At 35.2% G+C, this 17,372-nt stretch overlaps 1 protein-coding gene across 3 annotated transcripts in view; it reads right to left on the reverse strand.

The window, feature by feature from the left end:
• The window catches only part of SPATA17 (spermatogenesis associated 17), a 226,374-nt gene that overhangs the window by 188,570 nt on the left and 20,432 nt on the right, over positions 1-17,372 (reverse strand). For 2 of the 3 annotated variants that reach the window (XM_053908969.1, XM_019465641.2), the window contains exon 4: positions 10,028-10,078. The exons of the other annotated variant lie outside the window; for it this stretch is intronic. In XM_053908969.1, coding sequence (XP_053764944.1) covers positions 10,028-10,078 — 51 coding nt within the window. The remainder of the gene's footprint in view (positions 1-10,027; positions 10,079-17,372) is intronic. 3 annotated transcript variants of the gene reach the window in all.

Below are 17,372 nucleotides of genomic sequence, written 5' to 3' on the forward strand. Positions count from 1 at the left end.
TAACTACGAACAATTAAACATTTGCTTTATCAATCTCTACCACTTCTATTTCCTGACCAAATGGATTGTTTAATTTTTCATAATCCACTGGCTTGAAGATCATATTTGGTCTCACTGAAATAAATTTTCACATGGTATTTTAAAATTTCCAAAATCTTTAAACAAAATTTTTTCTTATATCTTCACCATGACATTTTAATACTTTTTAAACAATAACAACAACTAACACTTATGGAGTTTTTATTATACGTGAGGCATTATTCTAAGAGTTTTACTTGTAGTTAGCTATTTAATCTTTAGAACACTCCTATGAGAAATACCTTATTTACAGATGAGGAAACTGCTAAAAAAGAGAAGTTATATAACTTCCCCATAATAACATAGCCATTGGTGATGGATCCAGGAATTACATTAGGACTTCAGAGCCCATTCTCTAAACCATTACCGTATAGAACTGGGAACAAAGTGAAATGCAATTTTCAATAAATGAATATTTCTGTTGAAAGTACCTAGGTTTTTTCACATGAGAGGAGTATATGGGGGTTCTGAGAGAACACACTTAAGTGGGCTACTCAATGTCTTATTATGCTCTAGTAATCATGAAAATCAGCCTCCTTACATTTATTCTTTGCTAATATAATCTCTATTAGAAAAACTCAAAGCAAAAAAAAAAAAATAGTGCATAATCTTATTTTTGTGGAACACACACACACACACACACACACAAAACACCTCAACTTCATCAGAGGAGAGAGGAAGAAGAAATAGCAAAAAAAAAAAAAAAAAAAAAAAAAAGGAAAAAAAAATTACTTAACTTCATTCCCGAAAATTTTATGGCAGTTTACATGTACTTTTGAATTATTCAGATATTATGAGTGATTCTCTTTTTGGATATGAAGTCCTTCCAATGTTTTGCACAGTTAGCTAAACTAGGAACACACACCTTCTCTAAACATTTTTTTTTTTTAATAGGAAAGGGTGCTTAATTTAGACATTCTACATTTGCCCATTGGGCTTTATCCCCCAGGCCTATGTTTTTTAAACTAAATATGTTGAGCTTAATTTTTTTTATATAATTTGAATGCAGGGTCTATACAAATAAACGGGAAAAATGTTTTACTTGAATTCTGTATTTTTCTGTGTTTTAAAACATGGCCATTTAAAGGGTATTTTACAACCTGAAATACAGAAAACTGAAAATTCTGAAGAACTACTTTAGTCAACCTCCCAGTATGAGAATGACTAAAATAATCGAAAACATGCAAAACAGCTTATTAAGAACAATGAAACCAGAGATAATAATTCTAGGAAATAGAACCAAGTAGAATAGCAAGCTAGTGTAACAATGTTATAAAATGTGTCCTTCCAAATATTTTTCAAATGATCTTAGTTTAGATGTTCATGAAATAAGAAAAATCAATTTTCCAAAGTTATATACTAATTTTAGAAACTATCTCCCTCTAATTTGACCAAAATTATATCACAGCTGACAACAAAAGATGAGGAATTGATACAAACCACTTTCCTAATTAAAAAGAATAATCAATTGGAATATGTACAAGTATATAAATCATACATGCAAATAAGTGAATATTTTCCTGGCTCATCTAATTTAATCATTACAGTATCATTTTGAGGTGGAGATTATTATTAGCCTCATTTGATAGAAGAGGACATTGGTTCTTACGTTAAATAATTGCCTACAGTCATATAGCTAGTTGGATAGCTTCAAATATTTCACCATACTTTTATTGCATGTACAGTAATACTTGTATTAAAGAAGAGAACCATTTCAAACATAAGTACTGACACAAAATCCATCATCAGCAATAGAAGTGACTCAGGAAGAATGGGAAAATATTAGGATATCAAATAGTGTTAAGGGAGGAACTACTTATAACATGAAAACATCATTAAATTCTAAATAAAATAAGATTAAATGTGCCAGAAAACATAAAAGATGCATGCTGGAGCACTGAGAAGGAAAAAGGAAAGCTGCTGATTTCTGATTAGATCACACTAGAGTGGTGGGTACCCATTCTGAGAAAAGAAGTCTGAAAGGACGAAAGTAAAATCGAAGCAAAAGGCCACGCCAATAGGAAGGACACCTAAAGAGGCCAATGCCATGAGCTTCCTCCCACCTCAAAACAGGCAAACACTAGAAACAGTACCAAATACTTCCAGAGCGTCCACAGCTGCTGTGTTCTCAGGGGATTTTCTAATATCCAAACTCCTTAGACCTCTACTCCAAGGCAGACTAAAATTCTCTTTCAAGACAAATCATTTAATCACAATTGGATATTAAAGTAAATACTGAGCAAGAGATGGTTAAGTCATCCACATTAAAGTATAGTCAATCAATCTTTAAATGGCTTTGTTAGAGGTAGTAGGTAAAAGTTGAAACTGGGTGTTTGGCGAAGACACTGCCATCCGTGAAGCGAAGGATCTAAAATTTATTGACCTCATGAATGCACCAGGTATTATGTTAACTGCTCTAATTCTCATGATAACCTGGTGCATGAGGCATAATCTTCATGTTAAAACTGAAGAAACTCAGGTTAAGTAACTTGATCAAGTTCACCTAACCAGTGAAAAGAATAAATGGCAAAGCCAGGACATAAACCCAGCTCTGTCTTACACAAAAGCCCAGGCTCTTTTCACTGAAATATCTTATGGATGTACTATATAAAAAGGAAAAGTATGCGTACATGTTCTTTCATTTAGAAGATACCAATTTCCTATATCGTAAAGAGCCCAGTTTAACAATCACTAACTGACATAAGATAGAATACTGTGGAGATTCTACTACCCTTTCTATTCCAGGAACAAATGACATCTTCAATTTTACCTAAATTTCCTGTTGATATCCTAGTACTAGCGAATAAACTTCTAATTAAAAAAAAAAAAAAGTTCTTTGAGTAGGCAAGATGTTTTTCCATAACATTCCTTAGTTTCAAGGTGAATGGGTTATGACTTCAAAAAAAAAAAAAAAAAAAAAAGATGAAAAGCTAGTATTCATGTCCTTCAAAGTAATTAGTAACTTTCAGAAGTGATTGGTATAAAACAATTATTGTCATTGATCAGCTCTGAATAGATAATTTTAAACAAAGTCATTGTGTGCTCAGCAGATTACAGCTTGTTAACGGGCAAGTTCTAAATGACCTCTTAAGCTAGTCAAATCAATGATGCATATTCCTCATTAAGTAACATCAAAATGTAAGTGGTTTTATAAATAATGTTTATTTTAAGCACTAAAACAAATGGCAAAACCTTGGTACACCAAAAGCCATCTGCTCATAGAAAAGATTTTCCCTCCATTGGTTTACTTTTGTTCCTCAAAATTCATAGTAACTTTAATGTTACCAAAAGAGAAAAATCACAATGTCTTCTCACCTAAAATTAAAATGAAGACATGGAAAACAAAATTTCTGTTACTGATAATAACCTACCTAGTATTAATGCTCTAAATGTATATGAGAGCATACAAGTGGAACTCTTACTCATAATGATACTCTCATTTATTAGAATATCAACATTCTAGATTATACCATGAGAACAGAAAAAGTAGGTTTACTAAATTTTCAAAGGTGTTTAAAGAACAACAATATCCAAATTTCATACTCCGTGTTGATGCATTATCATGTCAAAAATATACATATATGAATGGAAATCTTAACTGGATATTTTTAACCAATAGAAGATTCTGGATAATCATTCCATCTGTAGTTTCGTCTCCTTAATATTGTTTCCCAACTCTGACTTTATACTCCTTGCTCTACAAATTTATTTAATCATTTCACAATGATATTGGTACTAGGAGTAGCAGGAGGGGAGAAGAGATATTCTTTTGCATGGTGATCCATCATTTAAATATCTGTCCATCATCAGGCAAAAGCTTGAGGTGGTCTGTATAATCCTTTTCCTCTTATTCCTTAGGCTGACATTTTGGGATATCTTTCTCTGTGTGAATAAGACTGTGTGTTACTTATTTTGTATCCCTAGAGCCTAACGTAATGTCTAGTGTATAAGAGAACTTCAGTATTTTTTCCCTGAATTATTTTACCTATTTATCTCTATCCATCTAATCATGGAGTCAATATTCTAAACATATGTACTTTATAGTATTATAAATATGAAAATAAGATTATAAACGGTTTAGGAGATTGAAATGGATCTTTATATAGCTGGCACATATGTAACTATTTTTTAAGTAAAGCTACCATATCATTGTTTCTCACATTCTTACGTTTTAGACACAAGTGGGAAACGAAAGAAAACGGTTATTTGATGTTTCAAGCTAGATTAAGGTTTATAAATTAAAATTTGTATTATACAGATCCAGACCTGTAAGAAGAACCAATAACATTATGGTTACTTTGCAAATTGTTTAAGTGATCTTTAATCTAGTGATCCTCCTGTTATTGTAGTCTTTTAATTTTCCTAAAGTGAGGATTTCTATCTGAACTAAAATGTTTTGGGGCACTAATTTCAAGAGAAATCATTTAAAATAACTGAAATAATAAAGGATCAGGCGAGACTCTCTGGGTTCCAGAAGAATATCATCACGTAAGTACATATGATTGATCAGTAACATGTATAAGGTTTCTAAGATAAAAGGAATTCTACTTGAAATAATTATATCTGTAGTTTTTTTAAAATTCTGTAAGATCTAAATTATTTCCATTTCTCATTCCTCACAGATTTTGGAAGTGAGAAGAAAGTCTGATGGACCATATTTTTTAAGAGATCTCTAAGATACTAAACATTAGCACTTCCTGAAATTTACATTCATCTGATACGGTGCCAGGTGTCCTAGGACAGACAAAGTGGACTCAAGATGTAGAAGATAACCCAATGGAGGCTTTCCGCAAGACATTATAAGGAAAGCATAATTTTCAGAGAGTTCACCTTTGTTAACTTCCAAAATCTGTGACAGATTATACATCCTCATTATGTTTAGTTTACCAAACACCAGTATATTCTAAGAGTTCATGTATAGAGAGATTAGCAGTTGAAAACAGCAGTCCTGAGTTACGATGGAGGACGAATTCTGACGCTAGAAGACCAGTGTGTAAAGGCCACAGCTGGAATATCCTTTTACAAGGAGAGGTCTGTCATCCTCAGCCATCCAATTCTGCCTGCAAGGGGAAGCATATGACACTCAACCTGGTCTCCTACTCATTGCCACCGAGTTTAGAATTCCCTGAGTAAAATGTACTACCGGTAAGATGCTCATGAATTGTGAGGACCAGGGGATCAGTTTATCAAGAAAATCAGAGTGTGAGTAATAAAGTTTCCACAAGAGCTCAGTCTGGGGTACACATAGTTGTTCTCATCCGGACTGAGCAAAGGAGAAGACTAGCAGTGAAGGCAAGAGTACAAAAGATCACAAGTAACACAAATGTGAGTAGCAGATCTCTTGGGTTCAATTCCTAACACTATCACTTATGAGCTGTGGGACCTTGGGCAAGATAACTTTCTGTGATTCTATTTCCTCAGCTTTCATATTGGAATCATGATACCCACCTGTAAGAGTTGGTTGGGAGTATTACAGAGAAGAGTTAAAATATTTAAAATACTTAGACTGGTGCCTGGAAGGCAGTAATGGCTATGTAACTGCTAACTCATTGTTATTATTTACTAATGGTTCTGACTTACCAAGAGAAAACGTGGTATTGTAATCCTTTTCTTGCCTGGCCTCAGAGACATATAGCTCCCACCAGCAATCAGTTTGACTAAGGTATACTCAGACACCTGCCAGCTATTTGTGTCCACACACACACTCAGGTAGTAAGCGCGAGAATCTGGAGTCATTCTATTGGGGCAATAGGAGCCTCAAAGACAAGGTTGAGGCCGACTATATTCAGCTGAGTCGCTAAGCCCAGTGTTGGGTGAACCTGAGGTGATACCCAGTTAGAAGCTTACTGGCATCAGAAATGGAGGGTCAGTTCTACTCCAGGCTGTAAAAAGATACACAATTGTATATCTAAATGGGATACGGGGAGAAATGAGTTGAGCAACTGAATCAGTTCATGACATTTGTGTAAGATACTAAAAGCTGTTCAAAAAGAGAGAACTAAAAAAAAAAAAAGTGGGGGCCAAATTTAGAGGAGATCTACAATGGAACAGCCAAAATGCTGGAGGAAAAGCAGAACCCTAATCTGGAGTAAAGTCGAATTAAAGACCAAAAGGCAATAAAATGTCCCATAGAGAAATGGGAGGAATAAGGCCCCAAGAGCTAATATAAAAATTTATTGAGCAATTTATTGCTGTATTAATTGTCTGTCACTGGCCTAGCAGCATATCGTTAACGGATTTTGAAAAGGCATACTGTGGGTTTTGACAGTAGCTTATATCATAGCAAACCTCCTTCAAACCTGTACATGTTATGATACTTTCGAAAGGTCCTAAAGTTCATGAGATATTCCATTCATGTGAGAATTGCACTAACCAAATATCACCTTACCACATCCAATCTATCTCTACCACATAACCCCATCAGATTCTCAAAAAGGTCTGATCCCCCAGCAAAGGCTTAGATCCCCCAGCAAAGGCTTAGATCCCCCAGCAAAGGCTTAAGTAATTTCCAACAAAGACACTGAGGGGCTTAAACAAAAAGTATTTAAAACAAATGACTTTTTAACTCCTTGTTTAGAAAAGAATGGGCCAACATTCATGATTTATTCAGGGACATTTATTTAACCACCTACTATAAGCCAGGTCCTGTAGATATAAAGACTAAGAAGATAGGATCTGGGCCCCAAGGGACTTACAGTGTGTGGGGGGTGGATACAGGCATGTAAATTAGTAAGGATAATAAAATGTTACAGGTTCTATAACAGAAGTATGTCGATGGTAAAAGGACATAAAAAGAGAGAGTGATCAATTCTACATGGGTAGGGGGATCGTAAAGTCTTTAGAGAGAAGGTGACCCTTTAAAAAATAAATGCAGCAAATCAGGAGATGAATACCTATTATATTTAAAAAATCACATACATATAATTTATTCTTCATTATAAAAAAAGTGACCTCTACATAGGAATGGATAGGCCAAAAGCATACTTTTACAATCCCTCTCTTTTCAGGAATGCTCCACTAGCCTCTTTGGCAATTGATGATAATTTACTTGTCATGCTAGGAGTCAACAGTCAAACATATAATTTGTAATTGGCTCAGTATATAAGGCAACTTAAGACAAAAGTTTTATTTTCTATTGTATGTGAAAATCCTATTCACGATTTGAGTGCACATATATCTGTCTGAATATTATTCCCGTATACATTTTGGTAGTTATCCATCACTCTTAGAAATTCTTCCTCCTGGACATGAACAGCCATCCATATTTAAATCATTTAAGGGACATTTATTTTGAACAAGGTTACTTGGTAGCCGATGAATTGAAAAGGTAGAGGTGTGAGTATTAGAAGGAAAACTTCAGCTAGAGGTATCCAGCCTTCTGATGTGCACAGCATGAAGGGATGTGGACCACACGCTGATCTCTTCAGCCATTCACTCTTGCAGAAAGTAAAGTCTTCCGAGCCCCATCTTGCAAAAATTCACTCCTTACAAATAAATTCAGTTCTGGTCACTGTGATCAACCAGTACTAAAATTTCATCTTTGTTAGGCAATCATTTTGGCCTCCATGCAAGTAAGCCCCTCTCCTGACTCCTCATCTTAGGAACATGAAGTAAGTACCTAGTCTATTACTAAGTCAACTCATCCAAACCTCTGAAGGCAGTCTTTGAACATCTTCCTAAGAGAAGTGTCTTTATTATAAATTCCCACAGTAGTGTTTACATCCTCCACATGGCTCACAAACACTCCTATGCATCTTTAGTCGATCAGCTCAAGTTTTCCTCTGCCTCACTTTAATGGCCACTGCATCACACCTCTACTCTTCTCTCCTGAAATGTATCAAATAAAAAATAAACCCAGACATAGCAAGAGAGACTTTATTTGAAAGAATTATTGCAAGGAAGAGGGAGTATTGTGATCACCACCATAGATGGATTGGACTACTGCCAGAGGGAGAGCACTTTGACCATAAGATCTGCAAGTATGTCAAGAATTCGGCACAAATAGTTTTTCTTTTACAGGAAGATATAAACGAGGCTAGAAAGAACCTGATATGCAGAAGTGGGATGAAAGGGTGGCATAATTGTACAGTAGATCAGAGAATGTTTTACTGGAAAGCCAGCCTATTCTCAGGAGGAGGTATTCTATGCTGGCTAAAGTTCAGGGGGAAGAAGAGAGCCTTAATCACAGTTTGGCTAATAAACATGTTTTTCCAATTGATCAATGGGGACAAGCAGTTCTGCTAATCATTTGTGAGGTAAAGAATGGAAACTTGGGAAGGTGGGCACTGGCCGTGTCATAGATAAACAAAGGGCATATCTGTGCCTCTTATATAAGTCATGTGGTGAAGGGTAAATTTTTTGTTTTTTCTTTTTGCAGTAAGCCGTTTCCAGAACCCAAAGGGTGGGGGGTTTTTAAAACTTTGTTGTTTTCCATGATCCCAGGACTCAGGTAAAGTTCAACATTGTCGATTGACATTAATCAAAGACAAGTTGACATTGGGCGATGCTACTAGGAAATGAAGGTTTTAGTATGATGTTGGAGTAAATCAAAAACTCTGTGTTCCAAGTGTTACCTAGATACTTCTAATCTAGGTAAACAGAATCATGATTCAAGCCAGATAAGAATTCAAGAAGAAGACTGGGGGCTAAATAACAACAGAATGCATTTTTCTAACTCTGTCTTCTGGTTCTCTTTCTCTCTCCCCTGGTGACATAGGGAGGCATCTAAGTCTTAGGTCATCAACCGCTTTACCGTAACGGTCATCTGTTGGTTTGTACTTTGCAGACACGTCCGACACAAAGTAAGCAGCAAAGGAAGAACCTAACAGTGTTGAAGGCTCAGATGTTAGGTCTTTGGCAGAGCTATGCAGAGAATCAAAATCTCCTCAATTCCCAGATTCAAGCATTCCCATTAAAAGAGGAGAACCAAATTCTTTTCCTATAGTAATACATTAACAAAGGTAAAAATAGCCCACTGCAGCTATAGTCTCTACCTCTGGTTCAGGAAAAGAAGCAAAAAGACCTATTTCTTCCTTTTCCTTTTTCCCCTAGACCACAAAGAACAGAAAGGTGAACAGACTGAACGTGCAGACTGTCCCTGGGCCAGGCTCTGTGCACACCCATACCTGTAGAGGAAAGACCCCTTCCCAAAACAGTATAAATAATCAAAGTAATGTTAATTCACCTGCCATAGTTCAGCACAGGACAGTCAGAAGGTATTTTACTACCTTGCCTCATCCAAAATAAAGGACATTATTAGCAGAAGAACTCATAGATCAATGAAAGAGAATATAGTAAGGCAACATAAGTTTTAAGAACATTAATGAAATTCACCAAAGTAATTCCTCCATTTATAATAGCGCCACGATTAAGCTATTACCATACTGTCTGAGACAAGAGAGATAATACTTTTGTTGGGCTCACTCCCAAAATCTGGGCAGAAACCAAGCCAGCCTCATAATCACTAAGTTCAGCTTCCCATTAGGAAAATAACACGTAAAAATGAACACGGAGATGACAGAAATAAAACTTCGAAGGTGGAAACTGACTTTATTACTGTTAAATCATATGAATAATTTCTAATTGATTTGTATTGGGCCGGCATCTTATATTCCAGAACCATGTTCAACTATTTATCACAATATTCTATACGACATATGGAAACTAATACATTGCTTCATTAATATTTACGGTCTTTCTCTAGTTATGGCTCAGAGATATTTAACATTCTAAAACATAAGCACTGATAATTACATGTTTTACATTTTACTCTAATTTTTAACACTGCCAAGATTATTTAGTATAACTAACTTTTTAACTATGTACTCTTTTCTCTCTAACCATTAGCATATCAATCAAATTTGCATTATTCTGGTTTGCTCGTTTTATTAAAAGCGAACTCAGGGCACAATTGACTTTTCATTTGTTTAACAAGTGAAGAAATATTTACCCTGACAGCCATTGCGTTGTAGAGATTCATCTTCATAGTACAAAATTCTAACTGTGAATCAAGAAAAAAAAAAGATGGCATATATTCCAGTTACACAAAGACAGTGCAGCCTATTTTTACATATAAAAGATAAGAATCTTTATACATAATACATAATAAGAGTTCTAGGCTTAGAAAAATGAAATCAAACTTTGTATTGAAGAGATAGGCTTCCTAATACATAATGCAGGCTTAACCAGAAAAATCTATGGTAGTCAAACTAGGAGCTAATGGAGATATATGATCATAAAATGCTCTCCGCTGAGTTTGATAATCAATGGTGCTCTACTGAGAATAGAATAACAAAGCAGAAATATTCACAAGTGCTGGTGACACGTAGTATTGTATGATTTATTCACTGGGGTTCTTTTAGCCAAAACTCACAGAAACATAAAAGGAATTCATATTTCAAGACGTCTGGTTTAATGAAAAATTCAAAGAAATGCTGTCTTCAGTCGAAATCGTTCAAGGATATGGATGCAGTGATGGAGCAAAATTGTGCCTTCCAACCATCTGTACAAAATGTTATGTACTTAGCTGCCTCCTGAGTAATCCTTGGGAATTTTGTTTCATTTAATATTCATTTTAACACCATAAAATCATAAATACAATGATATCATGTTACAGCAAATCCCCTGATATAGCAAAGACTTCCTGAGGTCTTGGTTTCTTTCTAGTATAGACACATTTGTCTATTAATAAACAAATCTCTGTTACACTCCATAATCGTGTAGCAATATGGCTTATTTCAATGAAAACATTGCTTTAAATGAAGTTTCTGTGTCTGTTATATCTTTCAGTCAAAAATATAGAATTAACATAATTCATGACAGTACAATAAACAGTAAGGGCAATGAAATATATATTTTTAACACAAAATATTACTAGATCCATTCTTATTCAATCAAAATGCATTGACTGATAGAACTTGAGCTCAGGTAATAGGTGTTATGTTTAGGTAAAAATCAGAGATAAGTGCCTTAACCACTTATATAGGGGTTTTCGTCCCTGCAACACACAAAAATTCATACAAAGGTTTTCACTGTAATTAGTATTGTTTGAATTGCCTGGTCTGATCCAAAGCAAATTGTCTGTGGAGAGCAGCAGGCCTGGATTATTTATCAACAGTCTGAGCAATTAAGAACCAGTTGGCTGCAATATGTTATTTACAAATGAACACAATGATGTTGCTTTACTTTAAATTCTCTTTCTTCATCAGAGCAAGCAAGGCATAATTCTTGGTGTTGGAGGTGAATTTAAAAGATTTACTTTAATACCATATTTCCTCAAGTCACATCGAGGCAGATGAAACCACTAAATGTTTTATTACAGAAGAAACATTAAAATTTACATTTTTGAGAAAGTGTGGGTTCAGAAAAAGGTAGTGTTTCTCAGCTTTATTACACGGCTGTTCAGTTAGCGGCACGGAGTGTGTGTGAACTCTCCAGCTACAGAAGCGAGTTCAGTCCCGGATGTTGCTTTTACCAGCTGTGTGGCTCTGAACGAGTTCCTTCAAGTCTGCCGGTCGTGGCTCCCAGGCTCACAAAATGGAACAGTACATACTCCACAGAGTTCGGTGAAGATTAAAATGAGATAAAATATTTACGGTGCTTAGGACACAGTTGATGATAATTAGAGAAGGGATTTTCACTGGTGCTACTACACATTTTGTAGCAAAAAGTACGTAATTTAACAATAAGTAAAATTCCTAAAGTAAGAAGTTAAATTTTATTCTGAACAAAGAGAAAAAAACAGAGCTAGCTTTTTAGTGTAAGCATTCTGAATTTGATAGTTAAAAGGTGGAACAGCACTTTGATTCCCATGCACCATTCTCATTTGAACCACTAACTGATATTAAATGTATTTGCTTTGGAAAGTAACAAAAATAATACATGTGCGAAAAGTAGAGCATGATCTCGATTATAAGAGGTACCAAGGATAGTCAAACCCACAGAGACAGGAGAATAGCAGTTACCAGCGGTTAAAGAGAGCAGGGAGCTATTGCTAAATGGGTACAGAGTTTCCAGTTGAAATGAAGGAACGATTTTGGAGATAGGTGGTGATGATAGTTGCATGAAACATGTAAATATACCTAATACCACTAAATAATAAATAATAGTACAGTTAAAAATGGTAAAAATAGTAAATGTCATGCTATGTGCATTTTACCACAATTAAAAAAAAAAAAACACTAACAAGGGGCACCTGGATGGCTCAGTCGGTTGGGTACCCGACTTCAGCTCAGGTCATGATCTCGCGGTTGGCGGGTTTGAGCCCCGCGTCGGGCTCTGTGCTGGCCGCTAGGAGTCTGAAGCCTGCTTCTGATTCTGTCTCCCTCTCTCTCTCTGCCCCTCCCCCGTTCGTGCTCTGTCTCTCTCAAAAATAAACATTAAAAAAAAGGTTAAAAAAAATAAAATAAAAAACACTAACAAAAAACATTGGTGGAGGTGAATTGTTCATTTCCATGAGCTATCTATGAGACACAGACACTTTAAAACTTTGTAAAATTTATTTCATCTAAGTCTTTTTATTTCCATTCTGAGCAATGATGACTGTTTGTTATACTAGTGTTTGTTCTTTGGATTACATGAAGTAGTTAAAATATAAACATACCAAAGGCCTTGTTCCTAATATTATTTTTTAGAATTGTTCTAGAAATTTGTTTTTTTCCATTCCATGAAGTTGGATAAGCAAAGAGTATCCTAGCCACTAAATATTAATAACATATCCAAGAATGACAAGCTACTGTAATTTCTCAGCAGACAAAAGTCTTAAAATTTGTCTTACTATTTATTAATTTCCCATTTTATCATTAAGGTACAAGTCTACTAAGACTGGGCTGAAAATCAGGCATAAATGGTGTTAGTTCCTTGTAATGAAAATATGATGTTCAATTTTAGATGTTTCCCCAAATGTTTGTTGAAGAAACAAAGGAAGGGAAAGTGGGAGGGGGGAAATAAAGAGAGAAAGAAGGCTAAACAGAATTGATATGTTGCATTTATAACAGAGCAAGAAGAATTTCTGGGATAAAAACAGCATTTCAACACTAAATCAACTATTTGTTAGCTGTATGGCCTTTGCCATGTGATCCAGCTCAATTTTTAGAAGGCTTCTGAAAGAAAAAAAAAATTTTTTGGAGGATGTATCCTTTTTAAAAACACAATTTTCTGAGCGGTTAATATCCATGTGAATCTTTTGGACAGGGCTGCTATTCAGTGGGATTGGATCATAATTACCGATGGAGCATGTTTCATATTTTGAGTTTCTCTCTTTATTTCTTTTTTCTATCAGGTGAATTACAATGGGAGGGTGATTGGGGACAAATGAGAACCACTCTCTTAGAGGTCAAGTGATATTCAAACCTCACCACAATCAGGTCCCAATTTTTTCCCCCAATTATCTCTCACCACTCCATTCCTTTAAAGCTCATTCTGATCCAATTACTATTTTTATTTCTTCACCTCCATGCCCATAGTAGTCCCCTTGCCCAAAATGTCTTATCATTCTTTGCTAGCTGTCCAAATCCTCTCTCTCCTGTTTTTCTTGCAAGCATTTATAGGACAAACTATCTTTTCTTGCCCACTCCAAGTGCCATCAACTGGAGGAAGCTGGCGTTCTCCTAGTTCCAAAGCATACTTTCACAAACCAGTAAAAAGGACTCCTTTAAAAAGGACAGCAACAGGGGTGCCTGATTGGCTCAGTTGGTTGAGCATCTGACTCTTGATTTCGGCTCAGGTGTCAGGATCATGGGATTGAGCCCTGTGTAGGCGTCCATACTTAGGATTCTCTGTCTCTCCTTCTGCTCCTTTCCCCTGCTTATGCTCTCTCTCTCTCTCAGAAATAATTTCTTTTTAAATGGGCAACAACAACAACAAAAACCAAAAGAACAAGAAACCTTACATCTTAATCTCAAGCTTTCCACGTTTATACCCTCTATTCCTTTCTAGTGTTGTCATCCCTCAGGTCTCAGATTACTTATCCTCCATCCTTCCTCCTCCTCACCTCTCCCTGACTTACTCCAATCATCTGCTCTAAAGATTCTGACACCAAGTAATGGTCTCACCCTTCATCACAACTCCAGCCATTATCTCAAGACTTTTCAAATTCATGTGGACAGCACACTGAATTACAAAATCCCACAACTGCCTGTTTTTTCAGTCCCAATGACCAACACTTCAGTGTACCTTACATTCCTCTAACCTTGTTCCAGACCTTGTGAACTAGAAGTGTTCCCCTCTTAAGTCTTAAACTCTTAATGCCAATTCCTCTCCTTCAACTCCAGTGGCTTAATTTCTCTTAAAGGTTCTTCCACCTTGATCTGTATAGATCTAGAACAGATATTTCTTGTTCCCCATTTTTAAGTTCCTCATTCACATATTTTTATATACAATGGCTATGTGGTATTTTGCTATATGGAATATACCACAAATTATTTCATATTTCCTTTATTGTTGAGTATTTAGGTTGAAAACCAAAAAAAAAAAAAAAAAAAGATGAGTTTCAAGGGAGAAATGGTTAATCATTTTCAAAAGCAGAACACTTTAAAAATTTTTTTTCTTAAGTTTTTTATTTCAATTCCAGTATAGATGACACGTACTTATATTAGTTTCGTGTGTACACTATATTGATTCAACAATTCTATACATAACTCAGTGCTCACCAAGACAAGTGCACTCCTCAATCCCCTTCGCCTATTTCAATCATCCCCCTACCCACCTCCCCTCTGGTAACTATCAGTTTGTTCTCTATACTTAAGTCTGTTTCTTGGTTTGTTTCTCTCTCTCTTTTTTTCCCCTTTTCTCATCAAAAGCAGAATACCTAAAACAATACATGTTTGTAATAATTTTGAGTAATACATCTATATAAACTTGACCAGATCAACTGGCTTTATTTGTTCGACTGGGCAGTACAAAGGAAAAATTTGCCTTAAAGTGATGACAATGGAACTTTTAGAAGCTATGCACATATGGATAACAGATCTGATGAGCCTGAGCCTTTGTTATTTTCCACATCAGTGCCATCCTCATTTCATAATTTTGAGTATAATCATTAAAATGATTTATTACCAAATAATCATGAGTATTTTGTGCATATGCTTTGCCTTGTTTGTTGGCAACTGATACCAATCTGTTCATTATCAACAGCTGATTTTTAAAATACCCTTTCTTTTTACACACACACACACACACACACACACACATTAAAAGCCAATTATACTATTTCTCACAGTTATTATTAATATAATCTTTAAAAGCAGGGGAACCAAATCTAAATTAATTTCATAATTATGAAAACATATTAAGAAAGTTTTAAGTTAATATCTGGAGGTCAGAAACTTAAGTTATCTAGCCTTTGATATTTATCTAAAATGCAAGACCTTGAAGGGAAAAAATATGTTTCAGTTTTTTGCTCTGACACTAATGGGTGATAAATGTTGCCTTATTAACTTACCACTTATTTGGAAGTCCTCTACAGAAATTTATAAAAAGAGTTGGTAACTATCAAAGAAACATTTATTCATCTAATTAAGAGAAATAAAAATGTCTGTAGAAGTAACTGTGTCAATCTCATTAGTTTTTAAAACAGTGACCAATATTTTATATATTTTTACTATCCATTAAAAAAAAACCCTGCTGGTATTTATCATGACAACATATAATGGAATTTTATAGTAGATGGCATCTTTTGTCCCACTTAAAGTTAATAAAATTTCTTTCCATTGTTACTCCTTCAACTATTAACCTAATACGAAAACTTTGTAAGAAGCAGTAAAATGGTAAGCATTATATAAATATTGTGAGCTGTGATTTTCAGCAATATAGAAAATGACTTTTATAATTTGAGGAATAATCTATTTTTTAATAGTGTTTTAGTAAATTAAATGGTCCTACCATAGGCTATTCACACTTCAGCACAAAGTTTTAATTAAATTCTGTTAATGTGGTTGCCATACATGTTATTCACTGAATGATCTCAACTGAGCTGTTTAGGACTATAGTTAGTTAGTTATTTATTTATAATGCATATAGAATTAATCATGTACATTAGGGTAGTGTTTCTACTTACTGCTCTCCGAGTGGTGAGAAAAAATAGTGCATTTGATATTAAACATAAAGTAAACTATGTAATGATAAAATGTAAAAAAAAAAGAAAGAAAAGAAAATTTAAAAGGATATCAAGATGTATACAACTATCCTATAGAGGTTATAGTGATGAATTCACTCAGGTAACACTCAAAATGCTAGTGCTTGAAATGACATGGATGAAAAAATATTTCAACATTTCTCAGGTACTTATCACCAAAGAACGACTGTTTTCACCTCACCACTTATGAAATAAAGCAGAGTGGTTGAAAACAAGAAAGGTCCCGTAACAGTAGGACTCTCTTGAGTTTCCAACAGGAAGAGCAGGCTGCTCAGCAGGTATGGAAATGCATTATGCACAGAGCACACACACTACACTAGATAACCATCAAATTGTTGTTATTAAAAAAGAAGAATCAGAGCATATCCTCACTAACAGGAAAAGATGTTTAAGGTTGTAAATCAACAATCCGGGACCCCTAGGATGGACAAATTTGGTTTATGTTGCCAGACACAGAAGCCTGGAAGTCAGCAGGAAGGCCAGAAATGGAGGTTGAGAAAAAAAGAAACAAAAACAATACTCATCAAGGAAGCAAGAGCCAAATCACAAAAGATAATTGGAAATGATCTATTATCCTGAGTTAATGAGGGCACTGTGGTAGAGAACCCATGATACTTTAGGACTAGATAAGCTAGCTGGTGTCACTATGAAAATTATTTAAAAGCTGGATAGAAATCTTTTAGTTCATAGAATTTTGAGGGAAGCTGTCTAGAACTACTGAACCTATCTAAGGAGATCCTAGGACCTCTCTCTTTTCTCAGTTCACTTTCTGTTTGACTTCTGCCACATCTGAGACTGTTGACAATGCCAAATTTTCATCAGTTCTCTCCTCTGCTTTCTGTGACCTTGTGTCTCTGCTTTTCTAGTTATTATCTGTCTATACCCCTTTCCTCTGCCTAAATCCTACCTAATGCATTCCACAAGCCTCAATTCTTGGTCCTCTGCTGTACTCTTAAGATATTTTTCTCCTTCAGGTAGAGAATCCTGTCATCTTGCAATGATGGCTCTAAAATCTTTATCTCCAGCTCTGACTCTTAATCTAAACTCCCATGCAATAGTTCACTTTAATAAGCATTTGTTGAGTGTTAATTATTATATGCCAGACACTCTGCAGAGACGGCAAAATCGCCTTACAAGATATCACCACATGGAGGTGTCCTAA

This window comes from Panthera pardus, unplaced genomic scaffold (assembly GCF_024362965.1).
Source record: "Panthera pardus isolate Hobbes unplaced genomic scaffold, ASM2436296v1 HiC_scaffold_21, whole genome shotgun sequence".
NCBI lineage: Eukaryota > Metazoa > Chordata > Mammalia > Carnivora > Felidae > Panthera > Panthera pardus.